This window comes from Echiichthys vipera (assembly GCF_963691815.1).
Source record: "Echiichthys vipera genome assembly, chromosome: 2".
In the NCBI taxonomy this organism is placed as follows: Eukaryota; Metazoa; Chordata; class Actinopteri; order Perciformes; family Trachinidae; genus Echiichthys; species Echiichthys vipera.
The window spans coordinates 3090899-3111109 of NC_139827.1; the positions used below are offsets into that span (position 1 = coordinate 3090899).

The 20211-nt window shown below is 44.4% G+C and overlaps 1 protein-coding gene across 1 annotated transcript; it reads left to right on the top strand.

The window, feature by feature from the left end:
* The first annotated feature begins 1843 nt into the window (after positions 1 to 1843).
* gtpbp1l (GTP binding protein 1, like) lies at positions 1844 to 19667 on the top strand. The gene is made up of 14 exons (XM_083925851.1): positions 1844 to 1901; positions 2195 to 2391; positions 3139 to 3250; positions 5323 to 5503; positions 5816 to 5999; positions 6766 to 6930; positions 7080 to 7203; positions 8615 to 8729; positions 10201 to 10345; positions 11878 to 12060; positions 12349 to 12484; positions 12910 to 13088; positions 13201 to 13347; positions 17162 to 19667. Exons 2-14 carry the CDS (start codon positions 2197 to 2199, stop codon positions 17273 to 17275), a joined length of 1980 nt encoding a protein of 659 aa, XP_083781977.1. The 5' UTR covers positions 1844 to 1901; positions 2195 to 2196; the 3' UTR covers positions 17276 to 19667.
* The last annotated feature ends 544 nt before the right edge of the window (positions 19668 to 20211 follow it).

Here is a 20211-nt window from a genome sequence, read left to right on the forward strand (position 1 = left end):
TTCATTTCCTAATCCTTACCAGTGAGTTCTAAGTTGAGACAATGGCAGTCATGACAACTGTTTCTAAGGAATTGTTGCTCTATATAAAGTCATTTTTACCTCTTTTGGGACAAACTGAATCCACCCCTCCCCAAAAACGACCCAAAGAAAGATGGAGGACAGGCGCTTTCAGCAGATGATCTGTGTGTGAAGGTAAAGAGCTGTTTGTCACCGTGGCTGTAACCAAAGAATCAAACAGAAGAAACACCACGACAAGAACAAGGAGCTGCACTGGAAAGGTTCAACGTTACACATCTGGAGAGAAGGGACACATGCACATTATCATTAGTATTTTTTTATTTATTTTTTTTAGTAAATATTGAGATTGGCCCGAAACTTTGTCCCAGTTTCTAAACTCGGCCCACTGTGAGTTTGAGTTTGACGCCGCTGATATAGAACTTGGGATATACTGTATATACTGTATATACTGTATTTGCAAATGACCTTCATATTAACATTAAACAGCCTATGAGAGGCAAAATAATCAGTATGCAGAAAATAACATTAGGCATATTCAAAAATAGGTTTGATTAGAATAGTTTTTATTGTCATATTGCAAGGCGTGCAAATATTAGACTATAGGCCGAGTCTGCCGGGGGATCATCCTGTTCCTGATCCTCTGAGCTTCTCTCCTCTCTGTCTAGGATCAATGGTGATATGCACATAATTATTATAACATTATATTATTATTCATTATATATAACATGCGTCACAACAAATGACAAACAAACAACAAACTAGAACAGAAGAAAGGTCCAATCTTCAGCTATTCACAGGACACTATATATTTATGTTGTTTGTTTCATGTGTTTACTTCTATTCATTTCTATTCAACTGGTACATTTAATTAATATTAGTTTATTTGGCTTAGTTTCTGTGAGACTCCCTCTCTGCAGAGAACAAATGAATGAATTCATAGATATTAAAAATAATTATGTATTTTCATTGTTGGCCAAACCTACATTTATTTAGGCAAGTCCTGTTTCTTCTATCAAGTTATTTAGTGTTATTATTATTATTATTATGATTATTACTGTTATTATTATGATTATTATGATTATTATTATGATTATTATGATTATTATTATTATTGTTGTTATTATTATTACTATTATTATTACTATTATTATTATCATTATTATTATTATTATTACTATCATTATTATAATTATTATTATTATTATCATTATTATTACTATTTTTATTATTATTATTATTACTATTATTATTATTATTACTATTATTATTATCATTATTATTTGTATTACTATAATTATTATTACTATTAAATTATTATCATTATTATCATTATTATTACTATTATTATTATTCATATTATTATTATTACTGTTATTATTATTATTATTATTATTCATATTATTATTATTACTGTTATTATTATTATTATTATCATTATTGTTACTATTATTATTATTAATATTATTATGATTATGATTGTTATTATTATTAATATTATATTATTATTAGTATTTGTTGTTGTTATTATTATTAATATATTAATATTATTGTTATTGTTGTTGTTGTTGTTATTATTGTTGTTTTTATTATTATTAATATATTAATATTATTGTTATTGTTGTTGTTGTTGTTATTATTGTTGTTGTTATTATTATGACGTCATACGCGGCTGGTCTCTGAGTGGGTCAGGATTTCACGGTTTCACAGGGCAACACCGGCAACACGCTGACGTATGCTGTACGTCACTTCAGTGGGCGTGACTCTGAATACTGTAGCCAATCCCGTGTCTCCATTCTTCAATGGGCGTGTCTTACACTCAGTAGCACCGAAACCGAAGCTAAGCTAGCCCCAATAAACAACTGGCATTAAGTTAGCAACTTCTGGTACGTCCTTATTATAAAACGCGGCTTCATTAATCATTTAGATGTCTTAAACGTTTTATTATATAGTTGATATTTTACGACTGTGTTAATTATTCTCTCTCTGCCCCATTTTCAAAGTGTTAACGTTAAATAATATAACAGCAACTTCGATGTTTGGCTAGCATTAGCTAGCTAGCTGGCTAGCTGGCTGTGATAACCAACCTAACTTTCTCTCTGCGAGTCGCTAAATGCTAGCTAGCAGAGCTAAGTTTGTTTATTTATTTTTGCTGCGTTTGCGTTATTTCTCTTCGTAGAAATGGCGTCGTTAACGGCGACAGAACCAGCGCTATGCCCGGGTGCAATACCACCACCAGCAGCGGAGTCCATAGTGCCCGCTTCTATGTTTGCACCGGACCGGGGGTGCGCCGACGATCCATCCGGCGGAGAGGGCTTTGAAGACGGCGAGGGCACAAACGGCGACACCGCGGATCATTTAGACCTGAGCAGCAAGGTGGGCCTCACTGTAAAATGCTCCTAGTAACGTGAAGTTTTAAACACGTTCCAGATAAGCGGCTGTTTGTTTATGATTCAGTCAAAGAATGACGTGCACTAACTTTACTGAACATGCATGTAATCTGCATACAGTGCGTTTTTGTGCTAGCTGTGCAAAACACCAGAAAGTGACACGTATGTTGCACTACGTGTGTTACTGCGTCCAGCTGGCGTGGGGTCAGTCTGCTGTGCATGCAGAAGTTGCAGTTATTTGTACATTTGTAAAAGGTGCAGCCAAATGCATGATTGACAAAGCTAGCCTAAATGCATACAACTAAAACTGAACTTTACTGACTGGTTTGCAGAGCACTTAGCCTTAAAACAAAAGCTATGATTTGTTATATTACATTGCAGCTGTTAACCTGATGCTTTTATCCAAATGTACTTGCAATAAGTGCGTTTATCCACGTAGATTCAACCCATGAATAACTAAAATATTGCAAGTACACCGGCTTCAGAATCAGAATCAGGTTTATTGCCAGGTAATTTTCATTACAAGGAATTTGACTTGATTTGACAGTGCCTACATAAATATAACCATGAACACAAGCAAACTAAACATAATGCATTGAATTATATACATGAAACTTCAATTTGTGATTACTTTATGAGTTCCAGACACTCACAAAGGACTTGTTTGACTCTGTGTTTGCTCTTGTTTGACCTTTCCACGTGTCGTCTCATTCCCCTGTCTCTGACTTTTCAGCTGGTCCTCGTCAGTCCAACGGGGCAACAGTACGATTCATTATTACGGCATCTAAGGGAGCAGATAGATGAAGGTTGCGGAGAGACAATCTACGTGGTCGGGATGGGCTCAGGTAAGGGTCACTTACCCGTAGGTTTGTGCAACTCAAGGATGAAGTGTTCAATTGAGCATACACTTATTAATACACTCTATTAATTCAATAGAATATCAGCTAAACCTTACACCTTGAGTGATTCTGGGGGGATCTATTGTTTGGGTGTAGAGATTCATAAAGTTATTTTCTGCACGGTTATGTATGTCTGGAGAAATGAGCTAACACATTTCTGCATGTAGTTGTAGTAACTGTGTCTTCCATACAGTAAGATGGAGGGAAATGCATGTGTTGTATGAGTGGGTCAAAGATGAACGCTTCTGTTTTAGTTTATCCTATAACAACCTGTTCCTTTGCTCTCTGCCCTGATTAAACCTTTACCGATGCAGTTGATGCTTCTACAGTCACAGGATTCAATGTCAATACATTTTATAAAGGGGAAGCAGTGTTGATTTAATTAATTAAAATGGTAAATATGAGGAGCTCTTTTCCAAAACGCTGTAAATCCATTTTAATAGTTTTCAGGAAAATGACATTTTTTACCCAGACCCACACATTTGGTTAATATTCAGTTAATCTTGTCAGAATGGTTTTTATGGCTCAGTCTGAACATGTTGAACGGACGGACGACACAAAAAACTCTCCCGCTTCAGAGCGCCGGCATGTTGGATCACATAGAACGCTCACTGAGTTCTGATTGGTCGAGAGGACGTATCGCATTTAGGCTAAAAATAGGTTTGGCGCTGGTCGCGGTTTGGAAAGGAACTGCATCTTGAGACCATTTTAAACAAGGAAATAAAGAGATTTGGCAGAAACACTGATGAAGCAGTGAAAAGGTTCTGTAAACAGCAAAGTGGCTCAAACTCATTTTTTAAAATTTGGCTTTTATCTCGTTTTGGAAAAGAGCTCTTCATATATATATATCAATTACTTGTCTCTTAATGAAGATATGTTTTCATAACATTTATAAAAAATAAAAATAATAATATACAAATGAGATCCATAAGAGACAAGCTGAAGTGATCACAGTTGATTGAAAAATTGTAACTTTTTTATATTTTATAGCCTAAATCACCAGAGATTTTGTTGACCACAACTTGACGGACATTGTGGAAGAACACGGCTGAAACAGATTTGAACTAACACGGACCTTTTGATATCAGCTTGCCAAAGAGAGCACTGTTGTCAGATAATTTGAAATATGTCAGCACCTGAGAGGGGGACGTTTCTGTTGAGTATGTTAAAGAGTCTGTAGCAGCAGAGCCATCACTTTTGTCAGCTGTTCCCTGGTGTGTCCTCCCCAGGCAACTCACCCCATTTGTTTGCTATTTCATTCTGAAACCCTCCGTCCCGCACGCAACCACAAGGGCTTTTGTTGACAATCAGAGTTATTTTTTGCCTGTTACAGCAACATGTGTGACCCATGTGGCCGATTGGTGGGTCAAAGTGCATGTGTGAAAGGGTGTCATTTTCCCCTAGTCAGCAGCACAGGGACTGTCACTGGTTCACCAGTCTGTCTGACTGCCTGGACGAGCAGCTAGCTGTCTGGCCTCCTGACCTGACCGGTTGTTTCTGCTCTGTTGTTACTGTTGGTAGGGGCTTTTATGGTGTTTATAACTTCAGTGACATCAGTGAATTAACCATAAGTAACTGGTAGTGAGCGTTGGCCTAACATAAAGTTCCTTCACTGAAAAACACACTTATTGTAGTTTGTCACTAGGATTTATTTTTTAAATTCACATTTACCAAAACACCCAGTAACCTATGGCCGTCGACTGGTTATGATTCAGCCAGTGTGGTGACAGAATAGGATTTCTCAAATCCACACTACACTCCCTCCCACGTCTCCTATAAACCATCTGTTTGTTTACTTGTTCCTCTTGCTTCAGGCGTGAAATTCGTCCTCCCTGTCATACAGCAAGTAACAAACATTCCCAGGGTGAGGCTTTACATTAGCCTTGACATCTGCCAGACATACTTGTAAATGAAATGCTCATTGTTCTGTTCTGTAAGGCACTCTTGATACAAGCATACGTTACATCACACATCATCTCCCCCCTCCCTCCCTTCTCTCCCTTCTCTCCTCTGTTTAGATGGGGGTGACTACGGTCTGGATGAGAAGGACATGGAGGCGTCGGTCGCTACAGTGCGGTCGCTATGTGAACAGATCGAGGCTGACCTGATCCTGTTGAGAGAGAGGACAGATACCGGGGGAAGGATTCGGGACTACCTCATCCGCAGGCGCGTGGGCGAGGAGGATTTCCTGGAAGTCAGGTAAAGTTGGGAGAAAAAAATTACGGCAAGGGAAGATGATTATGTAACATTTTAGCACCCAATTAGCCCTTGATGATTGGCTGTACGGTGCCACAGTTCTGCACCTGATGTTTTCCAGTGTCATTTAAAAAGTGCTTCTGATGTGCTGTCATTAGTAAACAAAATAACAGACAATAAACGAGGTACATGCTTAATTAAAGCCTTTACGGGCAGAGCGATTATATGTACAGGCTTCACTATACCACTGATCTAACAGTTCTCTGTACTGATACATGTAGTTGTCATCCTTCACCTTCTCCTTCTCGTCCGCAGAGTGGCAGTGGTAGGGAATGTGGACGCCGGGAAGAGCACTCTGTTGGGGGTTTTGACCCACGGTGAGCTCGACAACGGCAGAGGCTTTGCTCGCCAGAAGCTCTTTAGACACAAACATGAAATGGAGAGTGGCCGAACCAGCAGTGTGGGCAACGATATCCTGGGTTTTGACCAGGAGGGACAGGTGAGCTTCTCTCAATGCTCTGGACTTCAGTGTATGAGCAATGGATGGCCATGACAAGTGCAAAATACAGAATGTGATAACCCCTATCCTAATTGTGCTTGGAGACAGACCATTTAATGTTATTACAACTGAATAAGCTGCCTACACTGATTCCTCAAAGTGTGATATAATAGTAAGTTGTGATACCATAGCAACGAAAGATACATCATTAGACTGCGCACAATTGTTTGGTTGCATGAGACCCTTAATATAGATGTAGGTAGAGCCTCACACACTTCTCATAATTGTATGTTACAGACATGTTTATGGTTTGAAAAGGAAAGAGAGGCGTCCTTTACAACAATCCAGGTTTAAATGCATTTTCCATTCAGATTAGGTACAAATAGAAATAACATATTTTAGGGGCGACTGTGGATCAGTGGTAGAGTGGGTCGTTCGGTTCCATCCCCACCTCCCCCGGTCCGCATGTCGAAGTGTCCTTGGGCAAGACACTGAACCCCGAATTTCTCCCCTTGCTGTGCATGGGTGTGTAAATGTGGTGTGAATGGTTAGATTAGATGGTCTGTAGATGTCCACTGCCATCAGTGTGAATGTGGTGTGAATGGATGAATGTGACAAGTAGTGTGAAAGCGTCTTGAGTCGTCAGAAGGACTAGAAAGTCCCTTTAAAAAAAATTTTAGGCACTTTTGGAGTTGTATTATACTCTGGTTTTTATTACTTTGTGTAAGTCGTCTTTTGTCCTCCGTGTCAATTTCTGCTCCTCTAGGTGGTGAATAAGCCCGACAGCCATGGTGGCGGCCTAGACTGGACCAAGATCTGTGAGAAATCCTCAAAGGTCATCACCTTCATTGACCTGGCGGGTCACGAGAAGTACCTCAAGACCACCGTCTTTGGCATGACGGGTCACCTGCCGGATTTCTGCATGCTCATGGTGAGAGAGGAGAGGGGGTTGATCAAAGTGTGTGTGTGTGTGTGTGTGTGTGTGTCTTGTTGATAAATCCTTATCCTAGTCCAAATGTCTGTGGCAGCTTGAAATAGATCATTTAAGTCAACCCTCTTCTGTTTTCTCTCTTGTCTCAGGTTGGCAGCAACGCTGGCATCGTCGGCATGACCAAAGAGCATCTGGGTTTGGCTCTGGCCCTGAATGTGCCGGTGTTTGTAGTGGTTACCAAGATAGACATGTGTCCAGCCAACATCCTGCAAGGTAAAGAGTCATACCACTGTAATGCTGAATGAACCCATAGACCTATTAATGTTACGTCCCAAAAGAAGCTGTAGGGGAGAGTGGGCTCATTATGATCAAGTGAGATTGATAGTAATGTTTCCAACTAAGGGCGCGCTCACACTGTCCGTCCGTACTTTCCGTAGACCTCGGAGTTTTTGTGCGTCTTGTCGACTGTTTTTGAATCTTTTCATCGACCAAATCTGCAGTAAACACTCCACCTCCGCATCACACCAACGTGAACCTTTCACCGCCATTGTCTTAAATGTCCGCGCATGGTCCCTCCTTCTCTTTTCTATGTCCCAACAGGCGCACAGGAAATGACCTCAGAAACACCGTAGGCCTCGTGCTCATACACGTGCAAACGTGCTTTACAAAAGCCCACCTCTCCCAAACGGTGCTGTGGGCGGCAAGTGTACCGCTCCTTGGCGCGGTACACTTGCACTTGCACTCACACTGGTCAAACGAACTAGACTTTACGCATAAAACCTGTTTGGGCACGGTATGGATGGACAGTGTGAGTGCGCCCTAAGAGATATAGTTATAGATACACCACAGGAAGTGGTGTATTCATGGGAAGTATCACTTGGATCTAAAATTTAGAGTTTTCAAAGTATGATTTTCCAAATATAAGTGGTCTTTCGGCTCCACTTGCACCCATTCAGGGGTAAATTGAGCCACATGTTAAATTGTGCCAGGGAAGCTTAAAGCAATTTGAGGTCGCAGCTTTAGTCACTTAATGCCGTAATGTCGCTTCTCTATATGCTGGCTGCAACGTGATGGTCGGCATTTCCTGGAGAAAAAACATTAATATTCCTTTATTTTTAATAAATCCAAACTTAGACTAAGCTGCTTTTTCTTCTCTGATCCGCTTGACTGATAAATTTTAATCCCAAATTCAAAGTGTCACGTTATTTCAGTGATATAATATCAGAATGCAAAGTAGAATTACAGTAAAACAATACCTAAATAATAATCATATGTTAATCAGTTGAGGCTCAAATTCCCCCACTTAAATCCCCCCACGCTCCCCTATATCTTTAATAACCACCATCACATCTCTGCACAACTTCTGACAAAAAATAGAAGTTGATGTTCCCATGTTTTCAGACTCAGGAGTCAGTGATCAGTGATAATTATGCATTGCATGATACATTTAACATAACTTGTGTTCCCGCAGCAATAAGTACATCAATACTACAACACAGCCTTTCCCTTTCTCCAGTTCGCTGGATTACGTAATCCCTAAATCTGTCTCCTCGTGACGCATTTATCTGACCAATATTGTTGCAGTCTGTTCAGTTGTTGCGTTCCCAGGCGTCGTGATGGCCGTCGTCGTGTTTTCGTTTTGAGAATTACTCATGTGATGTTTTTTTTTTGTGCGTATCTGCAGAGACGCTAAAATTACTGCAGAGGCTACTGAAGTCACCGGGCTGCAGGAAAATCCCTGTGCTGGTCCAGAACACGGACGACGTCATCGTCACAGCCTCCAACTTCAGCTCCGAGAGGTGAGAGCAGAGGCACGCCGAGACGGAGATAAACATAGACATCATCTACACTTACAATCTACACGCTGTATGTGTGTGTATGAGGGGGGGGGGGGTCCTATTTATTTATTTTTTTCCTTCAAAAACTTTTTCTCTTAGACCAAAAATGACATTTAAATGAAATTAAAATAATTTTACAACGCGGTACCTAAGAAATCTCAAATGGCACTACTGATGCCAGATTGTGCCAAACTTGAGGACGCCTATATATTTCTTTACTAAAACCTTTATAATTGTTTCTCTGCTTTATTTCAGCAGCATCAAACCTCTCACAGGTGATGTCCAGATGTTGTTCCATGGCTTTATAGAGTTGTTTGGCGACTGTGGCATTATTTTCAAAGGGATATTGATATAAAATTACATTTTCTTTTTAGGCGAGGGAAGAAATTCTTCCATTTTTGCTGCATTTACTCTGACACAGTTGCATTAATAGTGCTGCTTACACTTCTGATGGAATCTCACATGTGTAACCTTTATTCTAATACCAAGATGATGCACATAAAGCTTGTAATTACAGAGATATACCCTGTTTATTCTGAGCATGTCATTTTCGAGCAGGAACCTCAAAAAGGGGACTCAGGGAAGAACAGGTTAAATGTTGTCAGACAGTCAAATGTTGGAATGGTGGCGTAACAGAGTAGACTTGGTTTGCTGTTTGCTCCATACTGTTTTGAGTTAAATTGAATGACTTCCTCAAGAAGGTTTTCAAATGAAGTTGAGCAAACAGTGACTCCTTAGCATCGTAATCATGGCAGAACAAAAACACTGACTATTGCAGCCTCAGTTTTTGTGTTAGGCTCATAATAGTGGTGAGTTTCTACACAAAGGTCCCTTACTGTAAAGAGTAAAACTGGTAAATGGTCAATGGACTTGTACTTGTACTTATATAGCGCCTTTCTAGTCTTCTGACTAATCAAGATGCTTTCACAGTGTTTGTCACATTCACCCGTTCACACAGACATTCACACTGATGGCAGTGGACATCTACAGACCATCTAATCTAACCATTCACACCACATTTATACACCCATGCACAGCACGGGGAGCAATTCGGGGTTCAGTGTCTTGCCCAAGGACACTTCGACATGTGGACCGGGGGAGGTGGGGATGGAACCGCCGATCTCTCTAATGGAGGACGGCCCACTCTCTCACTGAGCCACAGTCGCCCGCACTGCCATGTCTTTTTATTATAAAGCGGGTTGAGGTGTTGTATACGCTCAACCCACAGAGAACTGCACACAGCTGGTATTCAGAGACTGTGCCTTTAAACGCCTTGCTCAACGACACCTGGGCCTCGGTCTCAAGTTACATTTTTTGTGTTGGAACTGTGTGTTTGTCTTGTAAGTACTGTGTTTAACGGTCATTTTGTATCAATTTAAAACAATGATGTTTTCCTCTCCTCTCCTCTCGCTGACGCCCTCCCCATCTGCAGGATGTGTCCAATTTTTCAAATCTCAAACGTGACGGGGGAGAACATGGAGCTTCTGAAGATGTTCCTCAACCTCCTCTCTTCCAGGACCAACTACAGCAACGACGAGCCGGCTGAGTTCCAAATAGACGACACATACTCCGTACCGGTACTGAATAAAACACACTCCCAGCTATACACTCATAGACCTTCCTTTCTCTCCTCATTCTCTTCCTATCTGGTCCTTCACCTTTCTTTTAAAACACATGAATGTGGTTACTAACACGGGCAACTTGACCAAAACAGACTGGTTGGCAGCGGTCCAAATGTCAAAAGTCAAGTCCTGAGGGGAGACAAGTGCAGTCAGAGAGTCTCTGCTCCTGCAGGCTACTACTGAGACGCTGAGTCTGTGCACTCGAACCCTGTCTATAAATGGGAATGCAATAAGAGACAGCAGTTTGATTTGTACAGGGGGGATTTCACTGCTTCTGACAGCAGAGCGGAATAAAAAACACATTTCACAATAGTAACAGCCTTAAGATTTTATACCCCCTTAAAGCTGAAGTTTGTGCTTCCTATAAAAAGAGCAACATTGCGTTTCCACAGGTTTTCTGTCTCAATGTGCTGTCAGAAAGTTACTGACTTCAGCTTCAAATGTTGCTTAAGTCAGACAGTGGAGAAAATAGAGTACCGTATTTCCCGCACTATAAGTTGCACCTAAAAACCTTCAAATGTCTCAAAAGCCGACAGTGCGCCTTATAATCCGGTGCTCCTTATATATGGGCCAATATTGAGCCACAACAGGTCTCCAACTACGGTGAGCAGCCGCCGACTCTATTTTCCCCCGTAGAAGAAGTAACGCGCGGTGCATGTTGAGATATACGACTGTGTGAAGCGTGCCGTTTCATTTCCATGTGTGTGTTTGTGTAAAGAGCCCAAAATGGCTCCTGTTAAGAGACACGCTTACGACGCAGAGCTTCAACTCAAGGCCATTAGTCACGCAGCAGAACACGGGAATAGAGCAGCAGCCAGAGAGTTGAACATGAACCAATCAATGGTGCCGAAGTGGAGGAAGCAACAAGACGACCTGCGCCAAGTAAAGAACACTAAACAGAGTTTAGAGGGAACAGAGCGAGACGGCTGCAGCTGGAGGACAAACTCCAACAGTGGGTTGTTGAACAGAGAGCAGCAAGTAGAAGTGTCCGTACAATCACTGTTCCACTGAAGGCAACAGCGCTAGCCAATACCATCCAGCTGCAGACACGGAGCACAAGCCCCTCGCTTGACACAAGCCCCTCACTTGTCAAAGCCCCTTGCTTGACGGAAGTGAAGCAAAAGTTGTTTTTTCAAGTGAGGGGCTTGTGTCAAGTGAGGGGCTTGTGCTCCGGGTCTGCAGCTGGATGCTACTCGCGCTAGCACACAAACTTAACATCAATGAATTTAGAGGCGGTCCTTAACGTAACCCCAGCCTCAACTTTAGCGTCTATTCTATGTGCCTTATAGTGTGGAAAATACGGTACTACTTTCTGATTATGAAAAGCAGGTTATGGCTGATTGGGTGTAAAGTTTCATAGTTTGAAGTAGGAAAAATCTCATTGCACAGACGTCATTTGTACAGATCTCAACACTGAATGCTTTTCCCTAGTATTCTGTGCACTGATGACGACTGTCTATATGTGACTGTTGGTTTTCTCTCGGCAGGGGGTGGGCACAGTTGTTTCAGGAACTACGTTACGTGGAATGATACGGCTCAACGACACGCTGCTCTTAGGCCCGGACCCGTTGGGCACCTTCATCCCCATCGCAGTCAAATCCATCCACCGCAAGAGGATGCCTGTCAAAGAGGTCCGCGGCGGACAGACGGCGTCCTTTGCCCTCAAAAAGGTTTGTGGGAGAGCGTCGGGGCCTAATCGGTCCCATCGCGGAACATTTTAATGATATTTACTAGGGCATACAGACCTGACGCTAGTAACGTTTTTAAATCCTCCTGGAAAAGGATCATTGTTCTGAAACGTTTGGATGTAATATGCATATGAATTATGTTCCTCGGTTTATGAAAATCCCAACGTGTTACGTCTCTAAGTCTGGTTTGGCTTCATCGTGTCCCAACCTTAATGTTCCACCTCTGTCCCTGCTGGGTTTGTTCTGTGTTTGTTTCTCTTCACGTCTCAGATCAAACGCTCATCCATTAGGAAAGGCATGGTTATGGTGTCCCCGAAGCTGATGCCTCAGGCCACCTGGGAGTTTGAGGCTGAGATCTTGGTGCTCCACCACCCGACCACGATATCCCCAAGATACCAGGCCATGGGTCAGTTTCAACGGTCCGATCCCTTTGACGCGGATATGCACAAGTTTATGTAGCTTCTGCATTGCTTTAAGTTGAATGGTCTGAATTTTAGTACATTTTGGGTCCAGTTGCAAAAAGAAACTATATGAAACATTCCTACCGAGAGTAACTGGGTCATGCTCTGCTACGGGGGCGGCAGTAGCTCAGTCCATAGGTGACTCGGCTGGGAACCGGCGCCGATCCACTGGCAGCCCCCTCGCTCTGGCATCTCTCCATTAACTGCATGTATATAGGTCCTGTTTGTGCATGTGTGTGTAACATGAATAATAACAGAGTGAAAAAATTGAATTCTTCTTCTTCTCCTCCTCCTCCTCCTCCTCCTCCTCCTCCTCCTTCTCCTCCTCCTCCTCCTCCTCCTCCTCCTCCTCCTCCTCCTCACACACCAGTCCATTGTGGCAGCATCAGACAGACAGCCACCATCCTGACCATGAACAGAGACTGCTTGCGGACAGGGGACAAGGCCACAGTCCACTTCCGCTTCATTAAGACTCCCGAGTACCTGCACTGTGACCACAAGCTGGTGTTCAGGGAAGGTCGCACCAAAGCTGTGGGCACCATCACCAAGGTACTAACGCTTACGATAGCTTGTGTATGTCAGTGGAGATGTCTTTCAGTGTTATCATATCAAAATGCTGATTAATGCAGGTCAACTGACAATGGCTCGGCTTGCTTTTCAGCTCCTCCAGGCAGTGAACACGCAGGCAGCTAAGGCCCAGCAGGCCAAGATGCAGGCCAGCAAGAAGACTTTCAGAGACGGCACAGCAACCAGCGAAGAGGCTGGATCGACAGGGCGGCCGCCTAGTCCGAACACGGCACAGCTACCAGTGAGTAAATCCACTTTTATAATGTGTAATGTTTTAAGGATAACAAGTGAAACGTTAAATGAGACATGTCCAGGGGCCTAAAGCTTGCTGCGCACAAAAGCCTTGCGTAGACGGGTAGAAACGTACAGTAAAATGGTAAAATGTGTGGTGACAAACGCTGGTATTTGTGGAGACGCGGGCAACGCCAACAATCACCCGTGAGTAGAGCTTCCGTAAAGTTTTCTCCGACTCGGGAATCGACGACATTCGCTGGAAACACCATGAAATACAGCTGAGTCGACAGAAAAAACACACACATTAACTTGAAAATAATCAGCTGCAAATGTATTTGACACTGTATAAGTCGAGCTGTAGTTGTGCGTAGGCTCCACTAATATAGGACGATAGTGTTGCACGCAGTTAAGACGCAGTTTGCATGAATTATCCAGTCTACATGTTTTTAATATCGTGTTTAGTGATTACATTCATCTCTTCTCAGTCACATTTGACCCTGCTGAGATAGAAAGTACTGATGTGAAGATCTCACGTGTCACAAATGATGCTCTGGAATATCCTCCTTTATTTCTGTTTCTCACTTCACACATATGAACACATTAAGGGCGCACTCACACTTCCGCACCGGGCCAAAACAGGCTAGTGCGTTTGACCAGTGTGAGTGCAACCGCTCCGCGCATAACTGCGTCCAGCTGGCCGTCCACATCCCGTCTGAGAGAGGTGGGCTTTTGTAGAGCACGTTTGCACAAGTACGAGCACGAGCCTGCGCACGTGTACGAGCACGAGGCCTACGGCAGTTCTGAGGTCATTTCCTGTGCGAAGGAGGGACCATGCACGGACATTTAAAACAATGGCGGCGAAAGGTTCACGTTGGTGTGATGCGGAGGTGGAGTGTTTACTGCAGATTTGGTCGATGAAAAGATTCAAAAACAGTCGACAAGACGCACAAAAACTCTGAGGTCTACGGAAAGATCTGGAAACAAAGCCACGCATCGCCATGACGTCATCAATGCGTGTGACGTGTTACGGCGTGATGACGTATAGGCAGCAAGAAGCATTCTCCGAGGCCCAGGTAGTGTGAGTACAAACGGGCCTGGGGGGAGAGGGAGGGGGGATAAGTACCCTAAAGCCCGGGGCACGGTGCGGAAGGACAGTGTGAGTGCTCCCTTATTGGCTGTCACAGTTTGAGCCTCAATGTCCCCACATACTATGATTTCATGCAGGCCAGTCTGGTCTGAGAGTCTCATGGGCCACTTTATTACCCAAACTCAAGTGATTGAATGTTCAAAGTCACTTTTTAAAATGCTCCTCGTAGATCATCTCTCTTTTTTTCATTCACCTCTTTTTTCCTCCTTCATCCCCCTGTATGGTCACACCTGTCCCCCTGTATGGTCACACCTGTCCCCCTGTATGGTCACACCTGTCCCCTGTATGGTCACACCTGTCCCCCTGTATGGTCACACCTGTCCCCTGTATGGTCACACCTGTCCCCCTGTCCCGGCTCCTCACTTCCATCCTGAACACCCCCCCCCCCCCCCCCCCCCCCGTCCTCTCTGCTGTTTCTGCCCTTCGTGCTCTTTCCTTCTTCTCCTTCTTCTTTTAATCCCTTTGTACTGTGTCTTGCCTTTACCTTTTGTATGGTCCTTGAGTCTGAAATAAAGCTTATCTATCCATCCATCCGTCCGTCTGTCTGTCTATCTATCTATCTATCTATCTATCTATCCTTCAACTTTTAACGTTTTAACTTTTCTGCTCTCACCCCTTGCTCTCCCTCTCTCCTCTTGCTCTCCCTCTCACCTCTTCCTCTCCCTCTCTCCTCTCCCTCTCTCCTCTTGCTCCCGCTCTCCTCTTGCTCTCCCTCTCTCCTCTTGCTCTCCCTCTCTCCTCTTGCTCTCCCTCTCTCCTCTTGCTCTCCCTCTCTCCTCTTGCTCTCTCCCCTTGCTCTCCCTCTCTCCTCTTGCTCTCCCTCTCTCCTCTTGCTCTCCCTCTCTCCTCTCCCTCTCCCTCTCTCCTCTCCCTCTCTCCTCTTGCTCTCTCCCCTTGCTCTCCCTCTCTCCCCTTGCTCTCCCTCTCTCCTCTTGCTCTCCCTCTCTCCTCTCCCTCTCCCTCTCTCCTCTTGCTCTCCCTCTCTCTCCTCTCGCTCTCCCTCTCTCCTCTTGCTCTCTCCCCTTGCTCTCCCTCTCTCCTCTTGCTCTCCCTCTCTCCTCTTGCCCTCCCTCTCTCCCCTTGCTCTCCCTCTCTCCTCTTGCTCTCCCTCTCTCCTCTTGCCCTCCCTCTCTCCTCTTGCTCTCCCTCTCCTCTCCCTCTCTCCTCTTGCTCTCCCTCTCTTCCTCTCCCTCTCTCCTCTTCCTCTCCCTCTCTCCTCTTCCTCTCCCTCTCTCCTCTTCCTCGCCCTCCCTCTCTCCTCTTCCTCTCCCTCTCTCCTCTTCCTCTCCCTCTCTCCTCTTGCTCTCCCTCTCTCCTCTCCCTCTCTCCTCTTGCTCTCCCTCTCTCCTCTCGCTCTCCCTCTCTCCTCTCCCTCTCTCCTCTTCCTCTCCCTCTCTCCTCTTCCTCTCCCTCTCTCCTCTTCCTCGCCCTCCCTCTCTCCTCTTCCTCTCCCTCTCTCCTCTTCCTCTCCCTCTCTCCTCTTGCTCTCCCTCTCTCCTCTTCCTCTCTCCTCTCTCTCCTCTTCCTCTCCCTCTCTCCCTCTCTCCTCTCGCCCTCCCTCTCCTCTTGCTCTCCTCTTGCCCTCCCTCTCTCCTCTCTCCTCTCCCTCTCTCCTCCCACTCTCTCTCTCTCCTCCCACTCTCCCTCTCTTCCTCTCCCTCTCTCCTCTTGCTCTCCCTCTCTTCCCTCGCCCTCCCTCTCTCCCTGTCTCGGCATGCTGCGTCAGACAGTGGCAGAGGAGGAGGCTCTGTGTAAAGATGGCAACAAAGAGAACAAGGTAAAGACGTTTCTCCTGACTGTGGCAGTCGTGATGTCGTCCTCGTCCTCTTTGTACTGTCGTTGGTTTCTTTTTCTGCCTGTTCCCCTGATGGTGCATGTCACTTAACAGTGTTTTAATGTGAGTTTTGTTTTTTATTGGTAAATCATTTTGGTTTCTCTCTGGTCACAGGGTTTAATAGTTGTATTTTTAACATGTATTGAAAGTATTACTTCTTAATAGGCTTAATTAGGGTTGTTAATGGGCTTAAAGACCTATTAATAATTAGGGTTACCCTGTGAAAAGGTTTTTCTGCAGGACATTAGTGGAGGTGGACCACCCCACCTGAAGACTACACCTGCAAATATATATATTATATATTTTAGGACATTATAAATAATGTCAGATATAAGAAATACAATTTTATCTAATTTAACAATAAGCAGAAGTTCTACATCATCCAGCTGGGAGGAGGCCTCGGGAAGACCCAGGACCAGGTGGAGAGATTAGATCTCCACACTGGCCTGGGAACGCCTCAGGATCCCCCAGTTAGAGCTGGTTAATGTGGCCCGGGAAAGGGAAGTTTGGGGTCCCCTGCTAAAGCTGCTGCCCCCGCGACCTGACCCCGGATAAGAGGCTGAATATGAAGGGGTTAAATTTAATTACTGAGGGGTCTGATCTACCTACCTCCACTAAACATTCCCTGCGGTAAACCCTGAAGTTGTGACTTACCTTTCCATTTGATTCCTTCCCCCAGGACTTTAACCATGGATTTTCCCTCTTAACCTTTTAAGTTCACAGCACGAGTGACAAATGCATTCCTGCTCTTCATAAATAACTCTGGACCAACCGGTTTTATCTGCTGTCTTCAGATTATTTTGAACCGTAGCTCACTGCAGTGTTCCTGTCCGTCCGCAGCTCAAGTCTGGAGGCGGAGGACGCAGGAGAGGGGGTCAGAGACACCGAGGGAAAGGCCTGAACGCTGCAACAATCTCCACGGCCGTGCCCGCGGGAGCAGCAGGCACCGCCTAAAAACACGTCATCTCATTTCTGTCACAGGGGGGAAAGTGACCGCATGGCCCTCCGACGGCTGCGTACAAAGACTGAATACACGTTTCTTTAATATAAAATGATAATTCAGCAGTTTTCACTGTCAGAGAGTGACTCATTTCCCACATTAAGGCAATTTAAAGCTTTCTTCGTGTAACGTGTGGGCTGGTGAAGATAACCTTGAGTTTTTATTTAGTTTGAGTTTTATCGCAGTTATCATCTAATTACCTTTTCTTTTCAAAGGTTTTAGGAGTTTTCAACTTGTTTGTAGTTCATCGCAACTTCTTTTAGAGCATTAGCTGTTTTTCCCCAGCCAGCGGAGGTTATCGGTCACTTTCCCCGCCTCGACGTTCTCCACCCTTCACATTTTTATTCCCGTTGCTCATCCTTCCCTCACTCTTCATCCTCTGGTGTTCACCCCCGCCCGACTGTCACCGACGCACCTTTTTCAGACAGCACCAGGGTTGGAGTCCGCGTTCAGTAGTTGAAAAACAGGATTTTTATTTTTTACAAAGCTCCTCATCATCGAGACCGGCCGTTCGAACCCACTGAACTGAAAGGGAACCGATGCCAACCTGAGGTGTATTCGTTTCTGTCACAACAAACGCGGTGACATTTTTTAACAAACGTTCTTCAGGCAGGAGAGGAATTTTGCACCTGCGTTGGTAAGTTTACCTTACCGTTCTGTCGGGTTATGGCTAAAAGGTGTCCTATCCATTTGATCTTCCATGGCCTCTGATTAATCCTGTCACAAAAAGGTAGTTTTATCGTTTTTCACCCTTCCTTTTGGAGCCAATGTTGCATTTTTACTAGACCGAGTTCATGCAGCCAAGAGAGTTTCCCTCCCTTTTTCCCCAAAGTATCGTCAAGTGTCAAAGTGGCTTTGTCAAGTCTGAAGGTGGAAGTCCTTGTGAGGTAACCTACTTAGTCGGTCGGGTCATAAGCACAACTTTATTACATTTCGATGCATTGACGCCAACGATAAACCCAAACGCTGATGCTCCTCGTGCATAAAAATGATCCTTCAGTGGTGTCGCACACCTTAAATGTCAGTAGCCAAGTAAGAACATATTTAATTCACTAAAAACTTTGCTACCGCGACTCGAGCGACTGCCCGTTATCTCTTTGCACTCCATACGAATCCGAACGTGGCCGCAAACAGAGCCGCGTCAAAGCTTCAAGGTTGAAATGCAAACGTGTGTCAGACATAGGAAGTCAAAGTTTCTAATGTGACCTGAGATACAAATCTGTTTCTGTCACATACTGTATCAGTAATTTACAGATATTTTTTATATGACTCAGTTTTCACTCTACAGTAGTCAATCAGCCACACGAACCACGAGACAGAGACTGCCTAATGGTTTTATTAAGGGTCTAAACACAGCGGCGGATAATGTACGACACGTTGCTCAAGTCTTCTCAGATTGTCTCTGACACGCTGTACAAACTAAATCAAGTTTTATCAAGTTCAAACGTCATCAAGTTCAAAAGTCTTCTTCCTGGTTTGGAGTTTATATTAGAAGGCAACTAAAGAGTCTTATTGGCGGTCACAGTTTGCGCCTCAATGTCCCCACATACTATGATTTCATGCAGGCCAGTCTGGTCTGAGAGTCTTAGGGCGCACTCACACAGTCCTTCCGCACCGGGCCAAAACAGGTTTTTCGGGTCAAGCCTAGTGCGTTTGACCAGTGTGAGTGCAACCGCTCCGCGCATAACTGCGTCCAGATGGCCGTCCACGTCCCGTCTGAGAGAGGTGGGCTTTTGTAGAGCGCGTTTGCACGGTTTTGACGTCATTTATGTGCCCCTGTTCGGACATAGAAAATGGACGAATCATGCGCGGACATTTAAAACAATGGCGGCGAAAGGTTCACGTTGGTGTGATGCGGAGGTGGAGTGTTTACTGCAGATTTGGTCGATGAAAAGATTCAAAAACAGTCGACAAGACGCACAAAAACTCAGAGGTCTACGGAAAGATTTGGAAACAAAGCCACGCATCGCCATGACGTCATCAATGCGTGTGACGTGTTACGGCGTGATGACGTATAGGCAGCAAGAAGCATTCTCCGAGGCCCAGGTAGTGTGAGTACAAACGAGCCTGGAGGGGGGGACAAGGACCCTAAAGCACGGGGCGCGGTGCGGAAGGACAGTGTGAGTGCGCCCTTACGGGCCACTTTATTACCCATTTTTTGAAAATCACAAACAAACTGAACTGCCAGAATACTATTTTCTTTGAAGGGAGACATTTTGTGTGTGTTTATATGTATGTACAAAAACGAAACGTTGTGCAGAAGAACAAGGATTAAAAAAAAAAGCTGCCATTTAAATTAAGTGGTTCCGGTTTGTGTTGTAAATCCTTTTAAATAAAGATGTTCTAGAAAACCGACCTGTGGTTTATACTTTTTTACGCTCAGTTGCGTCTGCCGGGGTCGAGCTGACACCAGACCTCTATTTTCCAGACTACGTAATAGCTTTGGATGTCAACACGCCGTCATGACCTGACCAGCATTCTGCATTAGCCTGTAGATTATATTGTTCCAATTCAAACTCAATCATGAATGGCTCAAAGAGGACAGCATAATTGTTTAGTTCCTGGTTGGAGGACACTCTTCTTTTTCCTGCATGATTTTCACCACGCTCATGTTAAAATGAATTTCTGTACATGCATCTACTGAAGCCTCTGGACACATCTTCAGTGATGTGCCTGGTATCTTCTGACGTTTCAGGTCTTTCAACATCATACGCCCTCCGCCAGGTGACCCAGCCGGGACTCATCAGACCCCAGCTTGTGTCCAGATGGCGTTGCTAGCTACCAAGACTCCATGGCTCTCCTCTTTTGAGCCACAGCCATCTTGAGGCCCTCTCTGCCGCATCTTCAGAACTGTGGATGCCTCTCCTCCTCCTCCTCTCTCCCTCGATGC

What these genes read in the sequence shown, in the direction of transcription:
- gtpbp1l (XM_083925851.1), top strand. Translation starts at nt 2,197, where the DNA reads ATGGCGTCGTTAACGGCGACAGAACCAGCGCTATGCCCGGGTGCAATA. An exon ending in ATTTAGACCTGAGCAGCAAG is followed by an intron (nt 2,392 to 3,138) that starts GTGGGCCTCACT and finishes CTGACTTTTCAG; the next exon opens with CTGGTCCTCGTCAGTCCAAC. An exon ending in CGTGGTCGGGATGGGCTCAG is followed by an intron (nt 3,251 to 5,322) that starts GTAAGGGTCACT and finishes TCCTCTGTTTAG; the next exon opens with ATGGGGGTGACTACGGTCTG.